This window comes from Cornus florida, unplaced genomic scaffold (genome assembly GCF_030987335.1).
Source record: "Cornus florida cultivar Cherokee Brave unplaced genomic scaffold, ASM3098733v1 CherokeeBrave_3.0.0_Hap2_Chr05, whole genome shotgun sequence".
In the NCBI taxonomy this organism is placed as follows: domain Eukaryota; kingdom Viridiplantae; phylum Streptophyta; class Magnoliopsida; order Cornales; family Cornaceae; genus Cornus; species Cornus florida.
In genome coordinates this window covers 117498309-117513841 of record NW_026775575.1, presented here as the reverse complement: position 1 = coordinate 117513841, position 15533 = coordinate 117498309, and the positions used below count along the sequence as shown (strand labels likewise).

Sequence of the window (15533 nt, the reverse complement as noted above, 5' to 3'; positions counted from 1 at the left end):
AGGTGACGCCGGTAAGGATGAGAGCTAGGGAGTTTGTGGTGTTGTTGTTGATGTGGGTCTTCTTGCATTTGTGGTTGTTGTCTCTGGTTTGCTAGGCCAGAGGTGAAGAAAATGGTACCGATCATGACGCTGATGGTGACAAAGGGTGATTGGTATCACTGGGATAGGTAGAGAAGATCGCTTATGTGTGAAGAATTTTGCTGACGTGGATATTCCTCTTTCTCCTAAGCATCAGTGTACGTGGGTTAGTTTGGTCACAAAAATAATCAACACATGGTCAAATGATAACATAGTCATTTAACACATCAAAAGTACCCCTCGCCCCACAAAAAATTAATATTTGGGGTGCAAGTGAAATGTTAAACCACTAATTCAAATATAAGTGAAATTTATAACCAAAATCTTCATCTCGCTGAACTATGACCTAACCTCATGGGGTGTGAGTGTAATTTATCCAATAAAGTAACTCCTTTCCTTAAGAATATCTCATAACCAGTAATGAGTTTTTCACATTTTAGTTATAAAAATAATAAATAGACACATTTTATTATTATTATTATTATTTTTGCTCTTTAACCCACTTTAAAAATTCAATCCTAGGTAGTTAGATTTTTATTAGTTTGACTTGATTTTTATTATTAATAAGGAGCTTTTGTAACTCAACTTAATTTGTTAAAAAATAAATTAAAATTAGTATTATACTATTTTACTTTTTATTGTATTTTATTAGGTTTCATCAGCAGAATATGCTGTGTTAAAAAAATACTCGGTAGTAAATTACTCTAAAACTAATTGAATGCTAAGATAGATTTGAAGAGAGTAAATTTAGATAGTTTGGACAATAGATGGAAATGTAACAAAAAATGATTAAAATTGACATGTGGTGGCAAAATACGACATATGATTGACTTGTGGTGGCAAAATACGAAAAATACTCAAATTCATGTTAATAAAGAACTTTTGTAACTCAACCTAAATTGTTAAAAAGAAATTAAAAATATTATTATATTATTTTACTTTTCATTATATTTTATTAGTTTTCATTAGCAAACCATGCTGTGTTAAAAAATACTAGTAAATTACACTAAAATTAATTAAATGTTAAGATAGATTTAAAGAGATTAGACTTGGATAGTTTGGTGAAAAGAATTATTAAAAATGACTTTGGAAATATAATAAATGATAGAAAAGATAAAAATATGACAAATGATAGAAAAGATTGAAAACAAAATTCATATAGCTGAACATATTTATATGAGATAAAGATAATAATGATAATCAATTTTATTTTATTTTATTTTTTCAGAAGCTAAAGATAATATTTATTCCAACTAATTAAATATATCGTGACCAACCTATATATTCTGTATATAGGTTCTACTTAAAAATCGACTTGTTTGATGAAGGAATTCTTTCAACAAGTCCAATATTAATGAAATATTCAAGAAAAATTCAAACTCATTACCAAATTTATCTAAGCTAAAAACCAATAACAATTACATACATGTGATAGATATATATATATAGCTGAGCCGAAACATTCAGTACTATAGTATGAATATCGCTACAAAATGTCCGGTCCAGCCCCATCACGTGCCTCTCACGCGACAGCCGACAGCCGGCACACCTCGCCGCTTCTTTTACAAACTCCCTCTCCCTCACCCTCACCCTCACCGACGCGAACCAACAAGCTCTCTCCCAACCCAGAAGACTCAACGACCACCGTTACCCAATCACAGTCTGATACACCACCACCAATGAACGACGACGACGACGAACCAACCGCCACCCTCCCGTCGCCGGCGACGGCGCCGCGCCTGTCCCGACCACCGCCGTTGATGCCCATCCGCGAGGACTGCTGGTCCGAGGACGCTACTCACACTCTCATCGAAGCCTGGGGCGAACGCTACGTCGAGCTCAACCGCGGCAACCTCCGTCAGAAGCACTGGCAGGACGTCGCCGACGCCGTCAACGCCCGTCACGGCCACGTCAAAAAGGCTCGCCGTACAGATATCCAGTGCAAGAACCGAATCGACACTCTCAAGAAGAAGTACAAGATCGAGAAGGGAAAGCTTCTTGAATCGAACGGTAACTACACCAGCCAGTGGCCTTTCTTTCCCGCTCTCGAATCCCTAATCGGCTCCTCCTACAAGCCCTCGCCATCGTCTGCGCCTCACCGGAGAACACCGCAGCTACCGGCTCTGCCTCCTCCGTCCTCGGTGCCGGTCGGTCCCCGATCCAAACGTCCGGCGATTACTCCGGCGCCGGCGCCGGTGCCGGTTGATGATTCATTTTTCCGGCGGAACTTTTCTGCGATTGCTGCAGCTGCTGCTGCGGCGGCTGAGGCAGAGGAGCAATCGGAAACGTCGAGGTCAAGGTCGAGCGAGGGAAGCCGGCGGCGGGGCGGGGACGAGAAGGAGTGGTGCCGGGAGCTGGCGGAGGCCATGGAGAGGTTTGGAGAGATATATGAGAGAGTTGAGGAGGCAAAGCAGAGGCAGATGGTAGAGTTGGAGAAGCAGAGGATGGAGTTTGCTAAGGACTTGGAGATACAGAAGATGAAGCTTTTCATGGATTCACAGATTCAGTTGGAAAAGATTAAACGTGCAAAGCGAACTTCGGAAGCTGGTGAGAGCTTTCACTGATCTTCTTCTAATTGTTGTTCTTTTACGTTTTGTTGAAGAGGATGCAACTCAGATAATAATTGCTTATGGATTTGGTGAACATTATTATTCTTGTGGTATTAGGAATTAAGATACACTGTTTGGGTGTGTTATATCTATATCAGGGCAATCCTTTATAGAAAGAAGAATACATGTATGTAGTTAACTCAGTGTAACGTTTTCACTTTTCATACTATAAAATTGTGGTTCCATGTGTTATATCTTGACAAGGTGGCTGTTAGCATATGCTCTTGGATGAGCTTTTACCTGTGGATTATATGATTACAAAATACAAGAATGTCATTGACTAATATGAATATTGGAAGATCAAAGAATTTATTACTACTCAACTTCATTAATGCTTTAGGTGTTTGGGGAAACCGCATTCTGACCTGATTGTGTAAAACTGCATTTGAAGTTGTTCTTTCATCATATTACTACTACTGGCTTTGTTTTTTATTTTGCTGACACCGTTGTTGACTTTTTTTTTTTTTTTTTTTAATCAAACCAGCTAATTTATCGAATGCCCAACAAATTCTTCAATTTTAGCATATTAAACTCACTGCTGAAAAATTACCTTACATAACATCCTTGACTCCCTTTTAATTTTGATATAGTTGTTTATGGAATCAAAATTTCCTGATTATTGATACCTTTGTAATGTGACATTATAGTTATGCAAAAGCTTGAGTATGGTATATTTCCATTTTGGTGTCAAAACTTTGTGTAATAAAAGCTAAAATGGTTCAACATTTGATATGGATCAAAAGTAAAAGAGTCACTCAGAATTCCTTCAAGTATGATTTTGTCTTGACTTGGTTAATTTTTAGAGATTGCTTCTCTATGAGCTTCAGTGTGGGGTAATATTTCATAAGCTATTGGTGGCGTCTAGTAAGATTAATGATTTGGAAGTTCTACACATGAGGCTTAAATTAGCCTATATTCCGAGGTATCATAAATATCATTGTACTGGTTGTATTTACGATAACTTCAAGTGGTGGAATTCTTCATTCTCTTTTTATTTTAAGAGGGTCAATCACAAATATCACATTTTTTTTTCTTTTCCTTTTCCTTCCGAAGTGTATTTATCCCTCATCTTCCATCTCTTATTCTCCTTGAGTAATTATTTCGTGTTTGATTGTGATTTGACTGGAGACGTAAGTATCTCTACTTCTGGGTTTGTTAAAAAACTAGTAGGTTAAGAAACCAAGAGAGATTAATAACTTATTTATTCTTAGTGTTTTCTGTCTCCATTCATATTAGATATATGTATATCGCCCATGAAAATATAACTAGCATTTCAAAATAATAATGAGATCTAGAAGAGGGTGGAATTGGAGGGAGTAAAATGGAGCAAGTAGCTTATAACTTTGATCCAGGGTTATGCCTTTAGTATCTAAATTTTGTTGTGGTTTGGTGTTTAGCCAATAATTCTAATTGGATTTTGATCTGATAGTGCCGTACAAAGATGTGATTTTTGACCAACTGAATTTTTATTTTTATTTTTATGTATAATGGTCCATTTATGAATAGTTGGGATGAACCCCAATGGGTTCTAATAATTGTTGAAGTATTTGTCGGCTTTTTATTGCTTTCAGGATTTCTATATCTTTTTATGTTGTTTGTAATTAGCTTTGATAATCCTTTCTTAGCAAAATGGTTTGTGCCTGGTCATGTGCTTTTTCTTTTTACTTCTCACTATTACATTAATAGAATACTTAACTGTAGTATGTTTCACATTCTCAGTTCATATATTAGGAATGAGCTTGTAGGAGGTAGTGCGTTCTTTCCAGAAATGACTGTTTCTCAAACGTCCTGCATTCATCCATTAAGAGTTCGTTGTATTGATTGTCACATTTTTTAATGGAACCTTAATTGTCTCTAGAGATTTCTTTGATGAGCCTTGTGTGGGACGTCTGGGTTTTTTTTTTTTTTTTTTTGGATTAGTCTGGGTGTAGTTTTTCCTTTCTTCTTCGGGTTATCTTTCTTCTCTCCCGAGACTAGTGGCAGGACTGCTTTCTTTCTTAGTTCATACGAAAAAGTCAAGTGATGAACTGTGATCTTTTACATGGACAAACTTTTCCCTTGAAATGGTGAATGATTAATTTTTGGATTCACTTTAACTTTATGCTATGAAGTAATTCTGTTAGTCTAACATTCATTTATTCATATTATTTTGATTTCTTTTGGTCAACATCAAGGGTATTGGGTCAACGAAGCCTACAGGCCTACTCTCAATCTGAACTTTAGAACTGCAATATTTTGTATAATTCTCATTCTATTTTCTGTTAGATACTTTTTCCTCCATCAGTTGGCATGTTTGTACTTCAGGCTGTGGATAAATAGAAGCTCTTTTCTTTTCTTTTGCTTTTTTTGGGTAGGCAAGTAACTCACACACCTAATTAATACTGTGCGCACTATAGCACCTAAGTCATTGCATTTGAACCAGGCATTAGCTTTACCTTTTGAGAAAAAACAGGCATTAGATTTTGGAGAAGTGTGCTGTTTATTGAGTTTGAATCTATCTTTACATGTATTTACTTTTGACTTGTATCGTTGTTTAAACAAATATAAATGAACTATAATATATTATTCTTTGCAGAAAAGTCTTTTATATATTTTTTGCATAAAAGTCTTTTATATATATATATATATATATATAAAGTAAAGATCATTTATAAACAAAAAGTATTTCATAGTCCACTCACACAAAATTTAATTTTGGCATATGTAATATTTATATGAAAAAGAACAAGAATCTAAAGTTAAAAGCATAGTTAAATAAGGAGAAGGAAAAAAATGTGGATTTCAAAAAGAAAATCCTAAAGGATTCCAATTTGAGATTTTACGAGCTTTGTGGGATTGGCTCACATGTTAAAATTTTCTAATATTCCTTTGGTAAGTAAATTTTTTAAATATTTTTTATTCAACTATAAGTATTTGTAGGATTCTAAAATAAGGTTTTCCAAAATTTCGCCCGGTGGGGGTGGTGCTTATATTTTTTTGGTAAGTAAATTTTTTTTGGCATATCTAATTTGAATTATTTTAGGCCCCTTTAAATAGGATTTTTTTTTTTTTAAAAAGGAGGGCCATGGCCCCCCTTAGTCTTAACATAGCTCAACCCCTGGCTAAAAGTGAGAAGTAACATTTTTGGTGGTAGGCTTGCGTTAGGAGTCTCTGACTTCGTCGTATTTGTGAAGTAGACTAGATACCCATTAGATGAGGTTAATGGTGTATAAAAATTGTATTATCTAGTGCATATCCTGATTATGCATGGTACTGAGAGGTGATGATTGGAATACCCCTAGCTTTTTGTGTTATTTAACATAAAGTTTCTGTTCTCGAACTTGAACTAGGACGACAGGCTTGTTAGTTAGTGGTTTTACCATTGTATCAGGCAATGTTCCCTTCTACATGGGGTTCATGGTGTATGCTTTGTTGAAATTGACAATCAAGAGACGCCACCAAGTGATAATTTTTGAGTGTTAGGCTTGGTTATCCATAATGAAGTAGAGAGGACATATAATTAAAGCATGATGGATGGTGGGAAATTGTTCAACAGTTCTCATTTATTAGTGTTTGCCTATAAAATTGATGATACCATTTTACTATAATAAATTGTGGAATTGGTGGGAAACAATATGTATTGATGCTGAGATGAATGTGTGTTGATAGTAAAGGACATACTTAAATATGAAGATCATGAATGGTTAATTGCATGGGGACACCAATTGATGACGAGATGAAAGAAAACCGGTTAAGATGGCTTAACCTACAAAGAAGGTCAGTATTTACTCCGAGGAGGAATAACATGATCCGTATTAGAGGTCACAAGAATTAGGCCACACTGAGAAGGATACGGGTTAGGGTAATAAGGAAAGATGCTAGGTCATATAGTGTAACTGGAAGCATGACCCCAAATTCTCAGAAAATGGTTTACTGAATTGTGTTACTTCGTAGCGTAGCTTCACTGAATTGGTTTTAAAAGGCCTAGGGCAACCACGAGGTATCCGTAGTTCTCTTATTTAACCTCTATGCGGATCTTTCCGAGGAAGTAACCCCAGCTTGTCTGGTTGACCGTACTGGGTAAAGTATTCAAAGATGAACTCTTGCACTCGCCAGCATTGATTAAATCCTCAATCATGTGATCTAAACTACTTCCCAGGAAGGACCATTTTACTATTGTGGTTTGCTTTTCGTCCCAGGAGGTAACACTTCAACCATTTACGGCTATACTATAACTTGACTCTTTTGGTTCAGAAGAGAAGGTGAGATCAACGAGAAAAGAGTTATGTACTGAACAGAATGGAGAATCTTCTTACTATTTACGATATACTCGATCAACTATGAACAATATTTCGAAAGAACCCACAAACCAATTAAATGGGTATTTACCCGCCGTTAAACAAACGAGATGCCCCCTCCCCCTTCTTGGAGCTGAAGATTGTTCATCTACTTGTTTACTTGTATAGGTGCCTGAAAGTCTATATACTATGGGTAATTGGTTAGCTAAAATTTTTTGTGGGTCGAAAGGATTAGTTTTCTTCTATCAGTTATTCATCTCTCCCACTCTCTCATTTAATGAACGAAATATAGGAGAAAAAGAAGTCATAGATTTTTGGGTTGGGGAAGAGATGGGGCAAACTATTCTTTGATCAATTATTATAGAGAACTATGAAGGGAAAAAGTTCTATTTTTTATTTTATTTTTGGTGTGTGTGTGTGTTGGGGGGGTGGGTGGTGTTAAAATGCATAAGTGTATCGAAAGAATTATGGTCTTTATGGGGAAGGCCCTTGCATTTCTTTTATTCGATTTCTCCAAAAATTTTGTTTCTTATATAATAATAATAATAATAATAAAAAATTAGAAAAGAAGAAGAAGAAGAAGAAGAAGAAGAAGAATAAGAAAAAGGATGTGTAACTGACCCCAAAGGTCTTTTTACCTAGGCTAAGTCCTTTTTTGGCATGAGTTTAGTTTTTGAATTACTTCCAATCGCTATCAATGAGGGTGAAGCCGAAGATTGTTCATCTACACAAACACCCAAAATTGGGACGAAAAGAATTATATGATTGTAATGGCGAATAGCCTATGGAAGAGTATGTTTACAGCTTTCAATGCCCTTTCTGTGTTCTTTCTCCCTCTATAAATATTGGAATGATGTCACGTTTGTAGGAAATTTTCCTCCCGAACGTCCTCACTTCCATTTCATTGCTGATTTGTTGCAGAGGATTCGGCCTTACTTCACTCTCCCCTTCTAATTCTGGATTTCTGTTTCAGTTGGGATTTTCATGCCACGCGTCACTTTTCGGTTTGTCCATATGGTTAGTTTCTATTGGTTGACGGTTTGTACAGGTGCCTGCTTGTGACTGGTTTGGGATATTTGGCTCCACAATATTCCTATTTTATTGTTTCTTTCTCCTGTGCAGACATGTATACTTATGCCATCTTAAAACATAAAGTTGATATAAAACAACAGAAGTATATAATATCTTTTGATAATGTGTAATCGTCGTAGTTTTTGCCAGATTAAGACTCCAATTTAAAAAATATATATTTTTTCATGCTTATTGAGGACCAGAGGGGAAAAATAGGAAGTTAAACAGTAGCAGGAAAGTTGGGTTGAGCTATAAGAATAGTAGTTGTTGAACAGAAAATTATTACATACTGCAACTATTACTGGCTGTGGGAAAATTCTGATATAAATTCAAAATTACTATTGCACATATAAATAAATGAATGTAGCTTTAAGATATGATCGTGTTACGCTTTTTGTTATGTTTTTTGGCCAATTAATGTGTTTCTTATACTTAGCTCATTTATTGAGGTATTGAATTTTAAACATTGTTTATTTTCCGTGTAACAGATAGTTATTCATAGATGGCCATGATGGGGAACTGTGTTAGCTGTGAAGGTGGAAGTTATAGGTTGTTTAGTCCAGCAAATACGTAGGATTAGGTAAGTTTGAAGAACTGGATATTGCTATGGATGGAGGTGTGAAGCTTGGATGAAATGTTTTTGTTGCATTATATTACCTCCTCGTTTGTGAAGCTTTATTTATTTCCTTTTGCTTTTTGCAAACATCATGTTATGAACATAAAGGGTGTTAACATCTTACTAAAAAGTTACATGTCCTTTTTGTCTCAATCATCATTGTTCTTGTTATAATCAAATCGATTGTTCTATTCTGTTTGGCAATGTTTTGTGTGACTGCATTTGTTCTTGTTATATGTTTTTGCGACATTGCCAGTTGCCCAAGTTCCCGACTTGCATCACTTTTGAAGTAAAATTCAAGTTGGAGCATTTTTGTACAAATCTGAAATGTAGGGTTTGTCAACTGAAGATTTTTGGAATCACATAATGAGAGTCACTCATTTTTGTTATCATTCCCTGATTTAATTATTTTATTATTTGCCAATATTCTTATTGCTATTTGTTTTATGTTGAGCGGTGTACTTGATCGCCGGTTTTAGCTATCTCACAAGAGCTGTGGCTCTTCTATCACTGCTGCATCTAATTTGATCGCAGTTAAGGAAATGAATTTGATTGCAGGAAGATTGGTGCCTCATTAACAACAAACTTTATGGTGCAAAACATGAAGGAATGTGGCTTCTTCTTTGGAATGTTTGCTTGCATCCAACAACTGTTAAAAGTTCATGTTTACATTCATCAGTATATATTACTGTTGGGAATTCTTTGGTTGGATCAAACTTTTTCTCCAAAATTTGTTTTATGTTATGTTATATATAGGCAACTTGTTCAACGCATGCACAGTAGCACCAGCTATGCTTGGAATTATAATGGTGTTGATTGAACGACAAGGATATATATATATATATATATTTGTGTCCAAATGAGAAAACTAGCTCCTGCACCCCCTCAGAAATGCGATTTTACTGCGTGTTTTTGCGAGATGTTGGGAGTTGGGAGGGATTGATGAGATAGAGATTTGATTTTTACAATATTTCGTGGTATGTGAGTGTTTAACAGAATTAATATGTATTCTGAACAAGTTTTTATGACTAGTGTAGAGTTATATGTAATGGATAGCACATTGAAAATGATATTGATCTTGGCAATTTAATTTTAAAAATAATATGAAATTGAGATTGAATATGTTGATTCTATATACAGTTTTGAGGGGTCATAATGTAAAAGGAAAACTCAATTAATGAAAAAAAACAAAGAGAAGTCAATTAATGAAGTATGTTTAAAATACATGGAAGTGAAGAGTTTTTCAAAGGTCGCAAAGTGGGCTTCCAACCAAACTAGTTTGAAGTTAAGCTAAAATAGATGGGTTTATCAAAGTCAAGCATCAAAACGGGGCTTTCAATAACGCATGGTTGTAAGAGTATGTACAGTGATGGGCTGAGAATGGAACCCAGCCCAATATCTTTACAAAAAAAGACATGTAGCCCAACATTAATAATAATAATAATAATAATTAGGCCCTCCCAGCTTTGGTTTGGTATATTAGCGAGTATGTTGTGATGAAATAATATTAGTATATTACTAGTAATTCAAAAAAAGAAAGAGAGGAGAGGAGGCCAAAGGCAAGTTCCAGTCCACTATGAGTCTTTCAGCTCGTACACAACCCTTCAACTTTCATGATTAATTTCAATTACATTGTGTATTCGATTTGCGTCCAATTTTTACCCTCAAAACCTAATCACAAGCGAAATGAGTGAGACGAGGAGTATGCATGTTTCATGGAGGGGATGGGGTCCAAATGGAAAGGTTAGTGGAGGTGGAGATCGACTTCTGGAATTAGGGAGATTAGCAGTAGTAGTCGTGGGAAACTTTAAGAATTGACATAAATGAGATTAGTCTGTTTGATTTAGTTTTATGAAAACAATTAATTTTTTTGTTTGGTATATCCTAGTGACTATAATGTGGCTCATCAACTGTTGGGAAGCCAATTGATTGGCTTAAGTGGTGGATTCATCTCATATTGTGTGTTTGATGACGAGGGGTACTGTACTGATCTTGCAAGTCCTCTAAGCTAGCTTTGTCCAAAACCATGAGCTGCATGTTTTGTGGGATTTTCAATTCCAAGAAGCTGTTGTTGGATTTGATATAGGATGCTTTCGTGCATCATATATATATATATATATATATATAAACGTCTAATAATTGTTATTTGAATTGTTATTTGAAGCCAAAGGAACAAATTAACGCATAAAGTTGAATTTATACAGAGTTTTTGATATAAAAATAATAGGAGCTTACACATTCGATCCCAAATCCCCAAAAGGAGACTCATAAAACCAACATGACAGTTATTTAGATGAAAGCACTAGGCTACATCATAAACTATTTGGAAAAACAAATGAAAGAGCATTATTGAATTACAAAAGTAGTACTCCGCCTAGCTGCAACACCATTTTCCATTTTTACAATCCCAGGATGAGCCACATCATCCTGCACTCACAAATATCCATCATCAATATTTTTTCAATGTATATATATATACAACTTTCAAATTCAAAGTAATCAGGTTAGCTAGCTAGAAGGAGGCCAGTGGATTATTCATCTTTCACAAAAACACAGTCACTACCTAAATAATGGGGACATTAGATTATCAAGGTAATTAATCCACCAAATGAGTTAGATTATTAATGCAATTTTAGTTTTTTTATACCAACTATATGAAAATGCACTGTCTATCTCAGATACAACACTTGTCATTCTAAAATTGTTCTTATGCAATCAGGGCGGAACCACTGAGGGCCAAGTTGGGGCAACCACCCCCACTCAAATTTAATTATTTATTTTGTATACATACATGTTCATAATTCTTAGACTGCCCTCTCTTAAAATTATCAAAACCTTAGATGGCCCCACTTTTTTTTTTTTCTTCTTTTAATTTTGTAGAGACATCTTTCATATATTTAAGCACCACTTTTATTATCATCAAACTGTTTTAAAATAAAATCTTTTCCTTTTATTATCATCTCTCTTCTCTCACACAATGCATCTATAATTTTCTTTTCTTGGACTATGCAACTGGCCGGATCCCTACTTAAAATTCCACCCATCAACCAAGTCTATTTCTTGGACTCTCTCCCAATCTTCTTCTTTCTTTTTTTTTTTTTTCTTTTTTTTTTTTTATATATTTTTTTCCCGGGTAAACTACAAACATATCCACACTCTAAGATACATATAGACTTTTTCTCCTAAGAGGATTTGAACCTTTAAATTTTGATTTGAAAAGAAGAAGAAGAAGAAGAAGAAGATATTACTCAAGTCAAAGACTAAGTGGTAACTCTTTCTCCCTCATTTTAAAAGAAGAAGTGTGAAGAGAAAAGTTCAATTTATTTCTAACATTTAATCAATGCACAAGAACAATCACCAATAGATGTAGACTAGTGGAATGATATATCTCATTATTTCTAGAAGAAACTCAAAAAACTACTTAGCAAATGACCATGGAGAATGTAGAATGATGAATCATTACCATATGAAACTTGCACGTACACATACCTAATTAATGTATTTAAATATGTCATAAACCAGCATTAAGAGGGTTATTTGGTTAACAAAGTAAGATAAGTTTTAAACCGTTCTACCAATAGAGTGATATAAACAACAGCATTGTACAAGCTATATATTTCTATTCACTAAGACAAAATGATATGAACATTGGGATTGAAGTGGTTTCTCAAAATAGACATTTTCAGATAAATGCAAGAAATTATTGGTATTTAAAGACCCAAATATTATATCCATGTCAACCCTTCATATGGAACCCCTAGCTAGAGTTGAAAACAAATTATAGATATAGGTTCAGTAATATCATTCCATATATATATGTTTCACTGGTTTTAAACAAAAAATGTGGGTTACATAGAGGCATGCATTTAGCAAGGACAAAACCAAGTACTATAATTTCTGTACTGAGAATTCAGAGGCAACAAGTCACAGTGGATATTCCTTATTTGTTAATGCATACACTATACCTTGTTGTTTTGCTAGTGTTATATATATATATATATATATATTTATATATATAATTAACTATAAAGTTCATGATGGTTTAATTTGGCAATAAATTAAATTCATTCAACCTTGGAATCTCTCTCCAACACCAACAACCCTATATGAATCATTATTTGGTTTAATTTCCCAATGGAGAACTTCTGAAAACATTTGAAATAACAGCACTTTGAGTAAAATAACTAAAGTAAAAGAAAAGATATATATGTTCTCAAATTGGGGGGAACAAAAATGGAAACTGGAGATATGTTGTTAAACAACAGAAATCAACTATTTGATCAGCATGCACCTAATTAAATAGGTTTAATGAAAAAGAAAACTGTACCTTTTTTTTTTATATATTATGAAACCAAGGCATTGTGACAAAATGGAATATTAGTAATGTCCCACAAAATCTAATGCAGACAACGAGCAATCTAGTAAAGGTGCATAGGACAATCACATTAGGATATACAAAATTTCTGAACTGCCCTTTCAAAGATCTTATGCATTACATGGAAGTTAATGGGGGAAATTACTTGAAATTGGGTGGTTAATTGTTAACATCAACTTGTTGGGCAATATTATTTAATTAATAATCTTTTGGTTTCTAGTACATGCATACATATGAGAGATTTGCAATGATGATTATTGTGATTTAAAAATATATACAATGTGAAAGGCCATACTGGAAAGCATGAATGGACCCTGATATATTACAATTTAAGAGATAAAAATGAAATCTTAAATTTATCAAATCATTGGTCTATTCTTATTAGACATTAACATGCAAGAGTGTGTGTGTGTGTCTCATGACAAGTCCATTGGGGCAACAAATCTACAGAATCCAAAAAGAACCTAAATTAATGAAAAGTTGACAAATAAGTGAGAAATATTAAATTAGGATTTACTAAATATACAGTCTTGCAAGAGAGAGAGAGAGAGCTATTGAGGGAGTGAAATGAAGATGTTAAGGATTACATTGTCACCATTGCATTTAATTGCTTTGAGTGTTGGAGGAGCTAGCTAGGTAAAAGGTATCTGATAACAGTACTCTAGCTCTCTAAGATTACTGATCACAATAATCTTAAAGTGATTATGCAAATTAGAGTTTTGCATTTCTGTTTCTAGGGTTTATTAATTATGAAGAAAAAGAGTGGAAATCAACCATTAATCTGTTTATTTCTTCTTGTTATCATTTGGGGTTTACAAATCCAATCTAATGCTTTAACAATTACCTAGCCATCTATGAAGTTACATACAAATAATAATATATAGAGTATTGAAATTCACATATATATAATTCATTATTCAACTTGAGAAAAATGAAATTTTTTTTGAGTCAGTGCTAGCTAGCTAGCCTAATCCTTGTAAGCAAATTAAATCTACTGAACTAGAGTAATATTATTAATAATTCCATAGAAATTTACCATTTTCTAAAGCAGGCATAGAATAGAATCAAGCGAAGCGCATCCTAGAACTGGATTCGTCAAAGTCATTGCTTTGATTTGGCTTCTTTTTCTTCTTATAAGGGATCCCCCTTGCCTTAGCTTGACACTCCTTCACTTCTCGAAGATAAACACGAATCGTGCTGCTAGCGAAAGGGTTTGTCTCCGGAGTGCCACCGTTCTCTTCGTAGGCGGCTCTAAGGCGTCCGATGAGTGCATCAAGGCTGCCCCAAGCCTGCCTTAACGGGCAGGTGCAAGGAGCAGGCGGCTCGGGCTGCCCAAAAAACATACACCCTTGTAAGTGAACTTTAGTCTTCCCAAACTGATCTAGGTATCTCAGGAAATCAAGCACATGGCTGCTATTGCACTGTGGGAGTGAGACTGGTGGCCTCTGGTTCTTCAAGTACTGACCAAAAGTATTCCAGTCTCTCCGTTTCTGTGATTCGTAACGGCTCAGGGTAGCCGGTTGATCGCCGCCAGGGGATCTTGATGACCCCTCGACCAAGTCCTTCCCCCTGTCACTACTCGACATGAGAGAAAATCAATTAAGATGGATCGGATTTATTTTATGACCTAAACAAGCTAGGCAATAATAAAACCTCAAGGTTGAGAGGTTAAAGGAATAGAAAGGGAGGGAATGGAGTAGTGGAGGAAAATGGAAATCACATCATCTGCCTAGCTCTCTCTATTGAGTTGACATGCAATGGGCCACACATGAAGTTGCTTTCTGCTCCTCTCTTTTTCATCTTTCATTTGTTGTCTGTATTTTAATATATATATACCACCATATATAACCATCAACTATACGTTTCTATTAATGTTACTTACAAATATTACTACTATATATTTGGTATGTGTGTGTATATTGTTGTTGTTTTGTCAATATTAATTGTACTTGCCATTTTGTCGCGTCAAACCAAAAAAAATAATAATAATCAGAGACATAATCACCATTATTGTTCTGATCTTGGTTACACACTTTGTGCGTGTGTGTGAATGTATGTTATATACATATATAGACAGATAAATATATTTTATTTTTAAAAAAGAAAAAGAAATAGAAAAAAGAAATGAAAATCTATTTGATCACTACATGTTATCCAAAAAATTAATATAAGAAACTATAATACCAAATTATATATAGAAAGCAATAGGGGTTGATTGATTAATTAATTAAGTTGTAATAAAAATAATAAAAATCGGTATTAGTAGTTAAATGAGTTGCTACGCTCGCGGAACCCGTTCTAGTATTTAAAAGTGTAGAAATTAGAGTTCACTAGTGAAAGGGTTGATGTGAATGAAATCTAGTACTACAAAATTAAAGGTTTGATGTTGCTGATGTTAAGGTTGTCCTTGTCAAGGTAACTGAATGTTCATAAAAACCCTACAATATTAAAACACACTCAGATAGTGAAATATATACATCACCTTCGAAGTCACCTTCCAGAAAAAG

At 34.6% G+C, this 15533-nt stretch overlaps 2 protein-coding genes across 2 annotated transcripts; one reads left to right on the top strand and one right to left on the bottom strand.

Annotated features, from left to right (window-relative positions):
• The first annotated feature begins 1533 nt into the window (after positions 1-1533).
• On the top strand, positions 1534-8804 carry LOC132308958 (trihelix transcription factor ASIL2-like). Its single transcript, XM_059807263.1, has 2 exons — positions 1534-2625; positions 8524-8804. Exons 1-2 carry the CDS (start codon positions 1572-1574, stop codon positions 8535-8537), a joined length of 1068 nt encoding a protein of 355 aa, XP_059663246.1. The 5' UTR covers positions 1534-1571; the 3' UTR covers positions 8538-8804.
• A 2024-nt stretch (positions 8805-10828) lies between these two features.
• On the bottom strand, positions 10829-14702 carry LOC132308959 (protein LIGHT-DEPENDENT SHORT HYPOCOTYLS 10). Its single transcript, XM_059807264.1, has 2 exons — positions 14063-14702; positions 10829-11078 (listed from the first exon to the last, which is right to left on the bottom strand). Exon 1 carries the CDS (start codon positions 14610-14612, stop codon positions 14091-14093), a length of 522 nt encoding a protein of 173 aa, XP_059663247.1. The 5' UTR covers positions 14613-14702; the 3' UTR covers positions 10829-11078; positions 14063-14090.
• Positions 14703-15533: the final 831 nt, after the last annotated feature.